The 15,041-nt window shown below is 36.9% G+C and overlaps 3 protein-coding genes across 5 annotated transcripts; all 3 read right to left on the bottom strand.

Annotated features, from left to right (window-relative positions):
• Positions 1-856: 856 nt before the first annotated feature.
• Positions 857-1,594, bottom strand: LOC141641778 (lysM domain receptor-like kinase 4). Its single transcript, XM_074450426.1, has one exon. The coding sequence runs from the start codon at positions 1,592-1,594 to the stop codon at positions 857-859; it is 738 nt and encodes a 245-aa protein (XP_074306527.1).
• LOC141643729 (cold-regulated 413 plasma membrane protein 4-like) lies at positions 1,572-9,959 on the bottom strand. 3 transcript variants are annotated; one of them, XM_074453014.1, is made up of 5 exons: positions 9,572-9,959; positions 7,729-7,836; positions 7,555-7,631; positions 7,124-7,300; positions 1,572-1,810 (listed from the first exon to the last, which is right to left on the bottom strand). In XM_074453014.1, the coding sequence occupies exons 1-5, from the start codon at positions 9,676-9,678 to the stop codon at positions 1,680-1,682; spliced, it is 600 nt and encodes a 199-aa protein (XP_074309115.1). In that variant the 5' UTR covers positions 9,679-9,959; the 3' UTR covers positions 1,572-1,679. The 3 variants fall into 3 exon arrangements, with proteins under 3 accessions (XP_074309115.1, XP_074309114.1, XP_074309116.1); XM_074453013.1 differs by lacking the exon at positions 1,572-1,810 and adding an exon at positions 6,074-6,551; XM_074453015.1 differs by lacking the exon at positions 1,572-1,810 and adding an exon at positions 6,253-6,423.
• LOC141643726 (lysM domain receptor-like kinase 4) lies at positions 3,146-5,627 on the bottom strand. The gene has a single exon (XM_074452998.1). It carries the CDS (start codon positions 5,048-5,050, stop codon positions 3,194-3,196), a length of 1,857 nt encoding a protein of 618 aa, XP_074309099.1. The 5' UTR covers positions 5,051-5,627; the 3' UTR covers positions 3,146-3,193.
• Positions 9,960-15,041: the final 5,082 nt, after the last annotated feature.

Here is a 15,041-nt window from a genome sequence, read left to right as displayed (position 1 = left end):
ACCCAGAAGGAGCGGGTATATTCTGTGTTTGCCCTAGTGCTATCTCGGTTATTCTATAAAGACCGTGATGTGTTTGGCTTAAAATGAAGTGTCTAAGTGTCATAAGCCTTTGATTGTCGAGCGGGGGTACATCAGACATGGAAAATGCAAAGTTCAGAACATGCACAGACTTGAAAACTTTTGTATCAAGAAACAAGAGAAAATTGTTGATTACAGCCTTTTAAAAATCACTTTTTGAAAATTACAGCCTTATATAATTTTTTTTGAAAATTACATCCAAAATATTACTTTTCTTCTAAAATTGCACCAACTTGAGGTTTTTGGTGATTTTTAATGATGTTTTTATGATGTTTGGGGTGATTAATTGGTTTGTGTCAAGGAGAGGTAAGAAATCTGGGTAAGTAGGCTCTCAAATAATAAAGGATACATCATGAAAACATCATCAAAAATCACCAAAAACCTCAAGTTGGTGCAATTTTAGAAGAAAAGTAATATTTTGGATGTAATTTTCAAAAAAAATTATATAAGGCTGTAATTTTCAAAATGAGGTTTATAAAAGGCTGTAATCAACAATTTTCTCAAGAAATAATATGTTGAAATTTCCAAATGAGAATCATAAACTAGTACTATTATCTTTGGTTGCAAAAAAAATGGAAAATGCAAAATTCTAATATCAACAAAGTACAGAGTAGACAAAAGAGCAGATATCAGCTAACTTAGCTGGTAAAGTCACGTGTATATAAAGTCACTATACGGTGATACCGCATCAAAGCGACATTGCAGATCGTTTTACACCAAAAAAAAAGCAGACAGGAGAAGAAGCTTGATGGGTCCTTGAAATTCATCTGTCTGAAACTCAAATGGATGATTCCCATGTCATTGAAGTATTCAATACTTTGGCTAGAGACTTTACAACTTCCTCCATGTCGGGGCGGCTTGACGGATCTCCATTCAGGCAGATTTCTATCAGTCTAGCAACTGATACAGCAGTTTCTTCAGGATAATTTTCCTTCAAATTTGGATCTATCAGTCTTCTCAATGACTCTTTTTCACCTAGTAACATCTCTGATATATTCCCATCAGCTTTCTTTCCTGTAAGTACCTCAAGCATCAATATTCCGAAACCGTAAACATCAAGTTTTGGTGAGACATGTCCTTTATCTCTGTACTCAGGAGAAAGGTAAACTTTCTCTAATGTTACAGGTGACTTTTGCCCTTCTGCAGATTTTACAGGGCTGAAATTACCGATTTTTGCCCTGAAATTACTGTCGAGAAGAATATTACTGCTTTTCACATCCTTCCACACATAAGGAGGGCTATTATAACTATGGATATAGTTTAACCCTCTAGCCACATCTAACACAACTTGCACCCTTTGAGTCCAACTAAGGAACTTGACATTCGAATTGTTGCTGAAAATCCAGTCACTGAGGGGACCATTTGAGGCGTACTCGTAGATGAGATACCAGTACCCTTCATTGAAACAAACACCTAGAACTTGAATAATGTTGAAATGGCTAACCTTGGCTAAGGAATTGACCTCCTTCGACATATCCGCTTTTGTCTTCTTGATAGCGGCTAACTCACCGTTCATTTTGCCCCGGTAAACCGAGCCCTTGATTAAGGAATTAGGGCTAAACTCATCTGTTGCATATTGCAGCTCAATGAAGTTATAGACTTTAAGAGATTGAGCTATATTGGCTAAACTTTCGAGGGATTCTCTGTGTTCGACCTCTGTCTTTTTCCAAATCGGATTCTCGTATGCTTCGAACGTCTCTGTGGGTAGAATGTCTGCATTTGTCTTTGTTTTCTGTGAGAATACACAGTAAAGTATAGTTATGATAATCAAGACGATAACTACACCTACAAGACCCCCAACAATGCCTACAACAGACATTTTTTTCGAATATATATTAATTATCAAAAATGGATTTTTTAGCAGGTAAATAATAAACTCAGAATGCTTTTTACAGACAGAAATTCTGAAGAAGATACAAAAGACAGCTGAACTATTCAGATGACAGCTGAACTAAAAAAGAGACGAAAGATTGCAAGAATCGATATGTTGTTCGTCTAGGGACGATTTTCAAGACATTTTCAAGAAAATCTGATGAAAATATTTTGGAAAAAATGGAGGTGAAATGAGAGATGTATTGTGCAGACTGTATGGCGTTGACCATCTGTAGTTATATGTAAGTATTCAAGTGAACAAAATCCAAGCTGTAAGGGACGTGGGTTGAGTTAACATGCAGAGCATTATACATTTTCCAATGTCTAATAATACACAAATATTCATTTTATTCAACTACATAAAAGGACTAGTTCTCCACTAATATTTGGAACTCATATATATCAAAATGACTGATTAATTCAACAACTTTCTCAATTATGTGTATGCAGGCGCGGAATAGGAATCGAACCCGAGGCATGGTGGAAATTGCTCATCCAGTCATCCTCCAAGAAAGGAAGGATGTTGATCAAGTTACATTACATGACAGTATTATTTCCTATTAAATAGGAGTATTTGGATAGTAAAGACGGTAACAGAGTAAAATGTGTACAAATTACTCTATTTGTATCAAAAGAAACTTTTCGCTTAAATTACCATTTCACAAGGATCGGTAAATTCACTATATGTAAGATACTTTATATACACACATTCCATTCGCATCACATAACAAACAATTTACTGTATTATAGAAAACACAAGGCTGCGAGGGCTGAATTGATACCCAATCTCGGCTATCTCTGGTAGACGGGTAACAACTCAAATCATTGGCGGACACAAGGAAGACTAGGAGGCACGTGCCCTAGTCGTCATCTAAAATTGTTTCATAACGAAATAAAAAGAAACATTTGAAAAAGAAGTACAATTAACATTATAACTATCCTGTATGGAAATACAAATAAATATTAACATATGTGCATGCAGCAGTGCCACAGTACAGTACTAAACAGAGTACAGTTAATTCAGACAGTATCATCACCACCATTATCTTGGGCAAAATAAGCACCAATCTTCGTATTAGACGATTTCAACACAGATCCTGAGAGCTCAGGGCAACAAGTGTGTTCACAAGTTCCATAGTAGGGACAAAAATACAGGCAATAAGAAGAAATTGGTTACAGTTAGTCCAGTTCTGACCTAGTGGTGGTGTTAGTAGAACTAGACACCCAGCTGAGTGATTCCGTTTCAGACAATGTCTGACAAAACTCGGACAATGTCCTCCATGGTTGGACGACTTCCCGGGTCTTTCCTCAAACAGTGATCAGCCAATACCACCATAGACATGGCCACTTCAGACGGGTAATCGTCTCCAAGAGATTGGTCAATGAATTCTCTCAACTTGGCATTCCCTTCTCCCTTACTAACCAAAGGGGTTAAAACCTCTAGTAAGTGAACTTTAACCCCTTCTTCATAAAGACGGACCACATTTTTTCCGGTAAGCATCTCTACCAAAAGAACGCCAAAAGAGTAAACATCAAGCATAGGGGAGATCAGCCCACTCCGCATATACTCGGGAGCTAGATAACCCTTTGTTCCCACTATATGTTTTGTTATAGTGAACTGACCATCGGTTCCACTAACTGATCTCGAGAGGCCAAACTTGCTAATTTTGGCCCTAAATCCAGGATCTAGAAGAATATTAGAGGATTTAATATCCTTATGGATGAGTGGCGGGCTTGTGTAGGTGTGAAGATAATTCAGACCCATCGCCACATCCAAAGCCACCTGCATTCTGTTCCGCCAACTCAAACTTTTCTGCGGATCGTCTCGGTTGATCCAATCGCTCAAGGGTCCATTTACAGCATATTCATAGACCAGATACAAAATTCCTTCATTGAATCCAACCCCCAATAAACTTACAAGATTAAAATGGTTGATCTTGTTCAGAACACTAATCTCTTTACCAACATCACCAATAATCTTCTTAACCGCCACTTGATTACCATCAAGAATGCCCTTGTACACTGATCCCTTAATCCAGTGATCAGAGCTGAAACTATCAGTTGCTGCCTGCAATTCTTTGATGCTGTATACTTTCAAAGAAGCAATTCCAGATATATCTTTCAATTCAAAGCATTCAGTCTCTAGCGGAAGAAGAGCTTTTTCTTGAGTTTCAAACTTTTGTGACGAAATTACAATATCAGTTCTGTTCTTACGACACCTCAACAACACAAAGAATACAATCATCCCTACCATTAAAACAAGTACGCCTCCTGAAACTACACCTACCCCAAAATAAGCCCATTTCTTGTCTCCACCCTTAGCAGGCGGTGGTGTTGGGTTAGACGAGAGTGGTGGTGAGGAAGATAGTATTAGAGGAGGATACTCCATAACTGAACTATCTGGTGGGGCTTTGAGAGGTACAAGAAGGGTGGAGATCGGTTGAATGATAGAATCCTGCTCGGATTTCTCATTGGCCTCAAGGGTTTGACTTAAATTGGCACCAAATTTATTAGCAATGCTCGAAATACTATCACCTGATTGGACTGCAAAGCTCATAAGGTAGCTAATCCCTTCACTAACTTGTTTCTCTGTAGGACAAGCACACCTTAGAGGCAGAGTAAGCCTTTCATTAGGAGATATGTTTGGATCAGTTATCTGACTTTTTATTGCATCACATGTGGTAAGACCGCCAAATATGTCTATAGAGAGGGCATAGTAATTATCACCAGTTTGAACAACATAAGTGGTGTTGGCTTGGTAGAACTTACCTGAACAAGAGCACGTGACGGGGATGATGACCTCGGTGTTTGTGGCCATGGTGAAGGTTTCTGAGATGTTTTGGTTGATAGCGGATATTTCAGACGGTTTGACAGACATTAGGGAAGCAATGGTAGACACGTTGTTGTACGAAGGGACAGTCCTGAAAATGAGGTAAGATTGGCATGTTTTGTTTACACCATTACAACTGTAGCCGAGATCAGAGGGGTTTTTATCAGAGGTATCACAGCTTTTTGAAGTGTAAGGCTGCTGTGCAGTGACCAAAGAAAGATGGTAAATCAAGCCAAAGATAAAAACACAAACCAATGAGAGACCACCCATATTGGCTTCAATGAAGCTGGATTAAGCACTAGTATATGAATAATACGACTTCATAGAAATTTTGTAATATGTAAGATTATACTCCTTTTATATATACCGTTTTCACATTTGAGAGACCTAGTTTTCTATTCAACAACTGAAATTGTTATTCAGAACTTCAATTTTTTGTCAAATTTTAAAAACTAAAAATTAAAATGTCATACATATAAGAAAAGCGTAGCGTGTTACACACACAGAAGATTTTCCTTGATAGCAACGGGTGATGCATGCTATACTATGATTGATACTTGAGGATTTTATAAGAGAATGTTTTAGGAATTTGCTAGGCTGACGAAGTTTATCTAATGAGGAAGCAAAGAAGTGTGATAGTCTGCTTTTATTTTTGTAAATTGATATAGACAGAAAGTCAGAAAGTGGTAAGTTTGTTTTGAATATACTTCACAATTGACACATTCATCAAATAACGGAAGTTTCAAAGGCCATTCATTGTCTCACCTCATAAAAACCAAAATTTTTAAAATGACAAAATAGTTGTATTATTCTGAATATATTTCTCTTATTACTTTTCTAAAGGGAAAAGTAATATATATACAACTTAGAAGAACTTCAGAGCTTATTTTGCCATTTACAAAGTCAAGAATAAACAACACAGTAGCAGCCTAGCAGGTCAAACCTGATCACGATTCACGAGCTAGGAGCATGAATGTAATCGGTACATATTAGTTGACAGTCTTGACATTTCAACTTCTCGTGATATATTCTTGCAAATTTTTCTTTATATAGGTTATTACTTATTAATGTGTGACTTAAGGGCACATATTAAAAAGCCGATGTAATATTATTAACGAACTTCAAGTGGTTACATTTAAATGAGAAAATAAAGAGCCACTTGAGGTCTGGGCTTAGAACAGTTCTGCAGTAGCAAGTAGCAACTGGCTCGGTCAAAGAGCATTTTCTTAAAAAAAAAAAAAAAAAAAAAAATCACGCAGCACACATATTCTTACAAACAGGAGAAGGGAATTTGTGGATACGATCATTACTTCCTCTATTTATTAGTAGGGTTACAAATAAATTTAATTTTAATGCGAAAACACACATTGACAACTTAACACAATTACAATACTAACTCAGTGCTTCAATAACTCCATAAGTCCCGCAAATTGCAGGGTAAGAGGGAAAAGTGGAAAACAACACACATTGACAAAAAGAATGACACGTCTTAGTAGCACGTACAAACATGTCAAAGCCTCTAAGGCCGCTTAGAAGTATTCATCAAGCCTTGCTCTCCGAAGGAAGCTAACAATTAGGATACGGCAGCAGCAGTTGATTTCTACTCTGCTTTGACTTCATTTCAACCCAGAAAAAAGTATGAACTTGGCACACACATCAGAAGAAAATATTCTTGTTAATATGCTTATCTGATGGTTTGAAAATTTCAGAGGTTGACTAGTAAGAGATAATAGAGGAATAATTCTGATGCCACATGTAAAAATAACAAAACCTACAAAAATACAACAGTCAAGTCATTACCTCGAACATGTTTTCCAAAATTGTTTCCCAAGCAAATGCAATCTATACTCTAGTCTATAATCTATATGATGGTTTTAAATATCGGTCACAGCACTGACTGACGATTGAGTCATCAAGGTTGGTTATAGAGGTTACTGAGGCTACATTTTGAGGTCGTATAGAACGCATTTATAGAGAAACAACTGAGATCCATCCGCAATGACCAAGTTCAAGATCAATTCTCAAATCGAGATTTGATACCAATACACAACAATGACAGCATTACTCAGGTTTCGAGTAGCAAACGGCTCCCGCCAATGTCAGGGGTAACCTATACGTTGATTCAAAGAAAAGAGAGTTTTTGGATGACCAATCTATACAAATAATTAATGAGCACATATACAAAATTTACAGTGGAACCAAAGTTTCAAAATGAATTTCATTAAGGAAACAACCTAGTTACCAAAAGAAATCAAACTCATATCTAGGATTGCACATTTGTAGCATCTCACCAAGGTTCTAAACATAAGCAAAGAATCGTAAAGAAGAAGAGAAGAACCATACTGAACCAATATACTAAGCAGCGCCAATTGCAAGAAAAATTACATCCTCCCGTTGCATGAACCTCTGTTATGATGAGCAAAACGGCAAGTATCAAACAGAACACACCACCGACAACGCCCTCTCGTAATTCGTAAGCCAGCCAGTCCGGTATAACAACGAATAGAAGAAAGCGTGAAACTGCACAAATGAATTTCACATCATAACATGTATAGCAAGTACTTCTCCATCCTATTTTTATCATCCATATTTGATTTTGATGGATAACTGATGCAGACTTTGACAACTATTTTCTCTAGACATGTACAAACACAATGTAGAATTAGTCATGTTTTTATTTTGAAAACAACAATTTTCCTGTTGACGTTTTAGGACAATAAAAATGGATGGAGATCGTAACAGAATATCCAGTATGACAGTTGATTCTTTCTTACCTATATTAGGATAAATAGAAGGAAGAAAGAAACTGGCAGCGAAAGAAAGAAAAGCAACCCAGCAACCAAATTGTCCTCTGAAACACACGGAACATGTTCATCAGTGACATTGTTTTACAAACACAACTTTAATCTGACAAAACCATAGGCCTGCAAAGGAATGTTGAGAACCACCTTAATATCTGGAAAATCACAGCTGGGAGACTCGTAACAAGAATCAGCGCCAGAAATGTAGCTTGAAGCCCTGATCTTCTCCCAATCAAGTTCAAAGCTAAAAGAACCCTGCAATGGTTATTCATGGCTGTGATCAATGGGTCTATATTTTACCTTGAAAGCTAATGAAAGTTGTTGGTTATTCATCTTGATTAGATATCCATAAATGAATACACATCATTGATGTGAAATGAACCATCTGTTTCTCTTTATGTAAAGAGAGGATCTTGATAGGATTAAAAAAAAATGTACACATGGAGAGAACTTTACTGAGAAATCTGACTAAAACGAACAAAGAAATTGGACGATGAACTTCAGATCCAACTATCCAAGTAACCTCAGAGTTAAAATAGCAAACTATAAACATGAGTTTCCGAATTTGGTGCTAAAATTTTTACTGAACAATCCTCTAATTCATTGGATGATGTTTATAGCAATTAACTCTTCCATTATAAGATAGCAAAGCGCAACGATTTTCTGTGCAAAACTCATCAATTTCACTCAAATTCCTATTTAACCAAAAGGTTTACTTCATTTCATGAAAAGCCTGTGTGCCTGATGGTTTCAAGCAAACGCCTACCCTCATATCGTCTCCTAGTTCCTAATATCTTTTGGGGATACAGACAAGGTATGATGAAACAGTATTCTACTTAACAAGTCTGTTGAGTCTCGACTGGTCGACTCCATAAATGATGAAACAGTTTCCTACTCAACCCCTTCTCTTACCGTCACAAGGTTCAGTCTGCAGTTGGGGAAAAATACTTGAGTTTGTTCCATGAGTTCAACTATAAAGAATGCTGACAACCTAGTCCACAAATGGACTGTTCCAGTACAGACAACTCGGTACAAGGGTCAGTTGGCCGAACCTCAAACCATGCGTGGCAGCGTGGTAGCTTTAGAAAGCTTGTTAAAATTCGGTCTCATTGTTCTAATCTTGAATTATCATTGTTCACGATGTTTCAACATAATACGACAATTTGACAAACGTTTTTCATGAATGCCAAAAACATGAAACTATTTCATGAATTTATGGCATTCAGTACCCGGATATGAACTCGTATTGCACACTTTTGATTGAGCCATGATAAAAAGGTATCAATGACATATTATGCACATTCCTAACTATGCATTAAAGTAAACAGTGAAGATTACAAATAACTACAGCAATTATCCGATATCAAAACAAGGACGTTACGCCATAAAATTCCACAAATTCTCAAATAAAACCGCTTAGGCAACATACTATGACCTTCCCTTCCAGTTTATAGACAATACATCAGATGTAGTACATCTGATTGTGTGCTTTCGGAGTTCTATTCTAAAGTTTTTGAGTTTTGATTTAAATATTACTGTATACGAGTTTTAGTATAAAATTTATAATATTGCTCAAAAACTTTTTGAGCACTTTCAGCTTAAACATTAAACTAAAAATATATATATAATATTGCTCAAAAGCTATACATATAAATTCAAGTATGCTCAGAGAAAAGAAAAAATACATGTATGCTCAATAACTAAAAGCGGGCCCGTAACTAAAAGGGTCTGAGGTAATCAGATGCGTGATCCTTTTTCTCCCTTTAATAGTCTGTTCACCCTTTTTAATCGCTATCGTACTGCGGTCTAACAAGGAATCAACTACTCTAATAACGGGAGATAAGAATAATACAGTCCATTCCGTCTCAATAATTTATTTACATTAGATTAAAATACTTTATACTCCATACAAAGAATACAAACGTAAATAAATGATTGGGACGGGGAAAATAATAAAAACAAAGAGAGAGAGAGAGAGATAGAAAGTAACATGGAAGAGAAGGAAACGCCCCAACGAAACGCAAGTCTGGTACCACTTTCCGCTGCATTTTCACCAGTCGACACCAACATTTCACTCGCCATCTCCATTAATTCCATATCTACCCTTCAATTTATTAGTTAATCAACTCCTCTTAACTACGAAAACCGGGTGTACCAGATTTCCGTACCTTACGATAACGTGGTATATTGGGTGTAACTGAGATTTTATTATGAAAATCAGGCAAAAGGGGTATATTATTAGTTAGAGCGTGATTTTGGGTTATGGAGAGAGAGGTGAGGGTGACTTGACCACCGCGACACCTACTCACAGCATTTAGTAGTTCTATTTTTCTTCTTGTCGTTTTTCGGACGAATGTTTGGCTTACAAGCATTCCATCATTCATTTCGTAGTACTGTACCCGGGGTTTATTCGGCCAAACTTCCTTATGCCACCGAATATGCCCATTCCCTTCTTTCCTTTTTCTTCTTCAATTAGTCTTGCTGAAGACAAGACGGGTCGGAGCAAGTGACGGATAATGTCACTCACAAAACGGATATGGGGGACAAGGTGGGGGCACCCCCATGTACTTCCCTCTCTCCTCTATTTTCCAAAGTGACGGATACGTGCCGTAATGAGATTTTGTGTTTCTTTTTTTCTTTCTTTCTTTTCAGGTTACAAAAATAGCTAAATCACAAAAATGAGACGGAGTATTGGATATAGTCTATAAATATAAACTTTTTAAAATCAATTTTATAAATATATATATTCAGTTTTGCATTTTTTACACTTGGCGAAGATTTGTATAATTGTATGGATACTTGAAGTAAAAGAGTATAGGAGATGATAGCAATAACAAGCGAACGCGGTAGAAATTCAATAAGTCTGGTTTGTGATGATCATAAGCTTAAGACCTCTCACAAGCCCCCTCCTACTCACTTTGATTCTAAATTTTGGTAGAAATAGAGACTCCGCAAACAAAGCGTCTTGCTTGTGACGTCCACTATCCGTCACAAGTTTGTGACGGATAGTATCTCCCACAAATTCTTTGTGTTCTATGATTGGGCTGACTCTTTTATTTAGGACAGCTTATGTTATAGGACGTACTATAAAAGAATTAAGATTTGTTGAAAGTATATAGATATCCACTAGCTTAACTGATAAAATCGCAAAATGTGGTACTTATAACCTAGGTAGCACCGACACGGACACGTGACACGGCATCCCATGAAATTTAGGACACGGGACACGTTATTTAAATTTAATAAAAAATATATTTTGTAGTTATATATGTGTGATTTTATTTTTGAAAAAGTATTTGATATTAAATTTAAATAAATGAAGGTAAAATTTGATGTTAAATTTAACTTATTCTCATTTCTAAAACCAAAAACCAACTTATAATCAATCTATTTCGACATCTCATTACTTGTCTAAAGAACATCATTTGCCCACCAAATTCAACCATATAACAATTCACGCCATTTACCTTAAATTCAACTTTCCGTTTGAAGGTGTGTTCAAATACCATGGACACGGCTCAAAATACCAAGAACACGCGTCGGACACGTGCCCAAATAAAAGATGAAAGTTAGACACGGCTTTACAGGTGTCCGACACGGGAACACCGATTATGAGGAGTGTCCGTGCAACCTAGCTTATAACCTGGTTTATCCACGTGGCGTCGTTTACAACAACAAAAAAATATTGGCTCAAAATTTAAAATATGCAATTAAGAAAAAAATTCTGCAAACTTTACTTTTTCCGTTTGAATACTATTATGGTCGCGTAAATGTCTGAAAAACCAAAAATAAAGGATTGAGAATGAAGTATATAAACTACAGTCTAGTTACTTCTTTGGCAAAGTTATAGCGTAATGATTAATTTTACGACGACACAATCCGTTCGTGTACAAAGTCATACAAATGTACGCCTGTTTCAAAAATGACTTGTTTCAGAATGACCAAACTCAACTGTAATGATAATTTTGTGATCACAACCAAGATAATTTACGTCGAAATTGACAAAAACCGCCATAGCATAAACTTTGACGTCCTAATAAATGGCTATACTATACCCGACGTAACTGAAATGGAGGAAAATGGATCTGACTTGCCCTGAGAAAACAGTATACTAAAATGAATTGACAAAAACCGCCATAGAAAGACCTGAGAAAACAGTATACTAAAAATAGACTTGAGATCGAATCTGACTTGCCCTAAACTGACCAAATTATGCATTTGTCCAGCCTAAATGAATCACAACTAATCTTGGGGATAGTTTCCGACGTAATTCCGAGTAAAGAAGTCTAAACAGCAAATGGATCTAGCAGCACGGCAAGCCAGTTAAAGGTTCTAATAGTGCACCATGCCAAGCCCTCACAAAAACAGGACAAAGACAGCAACGGACACAAACCCGCAGTAACCCAAGGAATTGTCTACTACCCGAGACCTTTGTCTGAAGAGAAGCAAATGAAGGCAAAGAAAGGGATCTATTTTCCGATGTTTGGATAGAAAAATTGAGTCCGAGGAAAATGTAAGCACAAATAGACCTTACATCACGGCCCTGCAAGCCAAAGTAAACATATCCAGCCTAGGAAAGATCGGGAAGGAACTCCCATAAGTTACCCTCATCCCAAGCACCCACTATGTATGTATCTATAGATCAAACAAAGCGTTAATCTCTCCGTCACTCCCCTTCGTTCTCTCCCTTACTTCCCTAATATCACCAGAGACTCACAGACTGACGTATTCACTCCTACCTACCTACCAGTTACCACCCTTTGAAACTCCAAAACTGGCACCAACGCTTGTGCCACAACTGTGCTCAATAAATAACCCACATCCTGATCCTGCCCATTCCAGTACAACTGCAAGTGAACGTGGCTGGCACGTTTACATTTCAACTAATGTCTGAAAAACGCACACATGCAAAGTCCTGATGTATAATGTGTACGAAAGAACTATGTAGACGAAGTGACAAACACACACAAACAAGTTGCAGAGTTAACTATCAGGGTGAAATCAGGACAAGTTTTCACAATGTATGAAAATCTACTGAAATAAGACAATAGAATCAGGACAAGTTTTCAACATGCTACCTCCACAAGAAATAACAAAGGATCAGGCTACTGAATAATCAGCGATATAACTAATTGCAGGAAATCTGATCAGCATGCTACTCGTATTAAATCATTTCAAATACACCCCAACATTTTTAACAATAACATACTTTTCATATCACCAGATACTCATTTACACATTTTTTTTATTTAATGACCAAATGTGTTGGTCTACCAATAATTGTCATATAGACTTGTGCAACAAACTTGTAGAGTAAATACATGAACCAGGTGTAACTGACTATTAACACCAATTATATGTTCTTCCGATCTTATGCAAAACCATACACAGTTCTTGCATGATGTCGACAACACAGTTTTTCCATCCATCTAGGACATTGCACGTAAACGAGGAACAATTATATGATACCCCACCCCCTCTCTCCCCCATGTTAAATATCTTCCTCATTATTTTTTAGGGAACAAAGTTTAAAATTTTTGATCATGATTAAGTAAAAAAATTAGAATGATTATGACGTAGTATTAAGATATTTGCATTTGGTATAATACTCTTTCATAAAACTAAATTTTCAGCCGAAAATAACTATATATAAATGCCGAAAATCATAGTCAAACTTCCACACTGAAAACCACGCAAAAGCAACGTGGAAAATTACTGTCAAGGAAAGGTCTATTATGCAAAATCATACACAAGCATGGCCAGAAACAGTGAAACATCTTTAAGCAAAACTAAAATGGTAGCCAATGACAGCCACTCCCAAGCAGAGATATTCTATACTCTCGCACTCTCGTCCATAAGAAGTACCAATTTTTAGATCCCCAAGCAAAGCATATCTTCCCAATATAAAGCCTACATATGATCCTTAATTCTTTCATCATCAAATAAAACATCAAAGAAGATCTCATCCAAAATTTCCCCTTCAACATAGCCCTCACTTTCTCTCTTTTTAAGTTTAGATGTGCCTCTCCTCAACAAAAACAACACAAACTTGTTCTAAATTTGCAAAATCTTTCAGTCAACATTGCCATTTTCAAAAAGTTCCTCCATTTCAGTTAGCTCCATCTGACTTTCAGCCTCCACACATAAGAAGTCAAGCGAGACTAAATACCGACTAATTGACTAAATGAGGAGAATTGTGTACTTACATATCACTTAAAGGAAAAGCTTACTGAGGAAACCAAGAATAAACCATATGTGAAATAATTATAGACTATATTATATGTAGTTGTGAAGTACCGTAGGTTGGTGTCTGTCCTTTTGAGAAGTGGTGGATAAGGATGGCAAGAAAATGCATTTTTTCTAGACGACGGAGTCTGCAAGCTTCTGGCAACTTTAATACTTGAGAGAATCAGAGAAGCATAGTTTCTTCTTGTTCACTATGCTTGCCCTCATGATTCTACCTTCCCTAAGATTAGTATTCCAAACCCCCTTCCAAGTGATCGGCACACACTCTACCTACATAGTCCTAAACTCCAAATCATACTGGCAGCGTACTCCAAAAGAAAAAGATGGGTACGCTTTAATTAGTGAAAAAGCAATAACACTGACATGTGAACAAACATCTTAATTTGCAGAAGACAGGATTACCGGGGAAAAAAAGGCGCCGATAAAAAAGACACCTAAATCTAACACGCAATTGAAATTTATAAAACAGTGACGGTATCAAAGAAGTTGAAAGACCTCAACCTCTCCTGCAATGAGAGTAGTGTCTAACTAGCAGCAGTCATTCGAGTGCACTTTAAACTCACCCATTAACACGCCAAGGAACATCTCAAACCGCCGCCCTTCTTATGATTAGTCCCTACCAAGCACGCCAAGTATGCACTTATTACTAATTAGTTATTAGCACTGAGAATCCAAAAGGCCAAGTACACATCTTTTTTATATAAATAGTACTGTAGTACAGTACTATCAAGCTTTGAACATTCTCCTCATAACTTAACCTTAAAGCCTTGTTTCGATTGAATAATTTGGAAGGAATGGGAGGGGAGGATAGAGGGATACAAATTCCTTTGTTTGGTTAGTAAATAAGAAAAGAGGGAAATGAAGGATCCATTTTCCTTCTCAAGACCAATCGAAATCCCTCCAAACATGAAAGATTTGGAGGGAGATTCAATCTATACTCACCTACTCCATCAACCCTCACCTTCCCTCTGGTTCATTTCCATCTATTCCCTTCTTCCTGTTTCGCTCCTAAAACTGTCTGCCGGACAACGCTTAACTCTCAAACTATATCCTCAATGACTAGGGTATTAAAACATATAACACACATCACAACCAACAAACCACCAAGTATCCAACTAACTACCCCCGGCTTGAATACCAGGCTCATCGTTACAAAACTGGCAGCCGGGAAAAAAAAACACCAAGTGTCTAAAACAATAAACACGAAAAGACAG

This window comes from Silene latifolia, chromosome 2 (genome assembly GCF_048544455.1).
Source record: "Silene latifolia isolate original U9 population chromosome 2, ASM4854445v1, whole genome shotgun sequence".
In the NCBI taxonomy this organism is placed as follows: Eukaryota; Viridiplantae; Streptophyta; class Magnoliopsida; order Caryophyllales; family Caryophyllaceae; genus Silene; species Silene latifolia.
The sequence above is the reverse complement of the archived record's forward strand: the minus strand, read 5'-3'. Positions and strand labels throughout refer to the sequence as shown.

Excerpts from the sequence above, each read along its gene's own strand:
- LOC141641778 (XM_074450426.1), bottom strand. The coding sequence starts at position 1,594 with ATGAACGGTGAGTTAGCCGCTATCAAGAAGACAAAAGCGGATATGTCG.
- LOC141643726 (XM_074452998.1), bottom strand. The coding sequence starts at position 5,050 with ATGGGTGGTCTCTCATTGGTTTGTGTTTTTATCTTTGGCTTGATTTAC.
- LOC141643729 (XM_074453013.1), bottom strand. The coding sequence starts at position 9,678 with ATGGAATTAATGGAGATGGCGAGTGAAATGTTGGTGTCGACTGGTGAA. Across the intron at positions 7,837-9,571 it reads GGCGTTTCCTTCTCTTCCAT|GGTTCTTTTAGCTTTGAACT; the intron begins GTTACTTTCTAT and ends TAACCATTGCAG. Across the intron at positions 7,632-7,728 it reads GTGATTTTCCAGATATTAAG|AGGACAATTTGGTTGCTGGG; the intron begins GTGGTTCTCAAC and ends CGTGTGTTTCAG.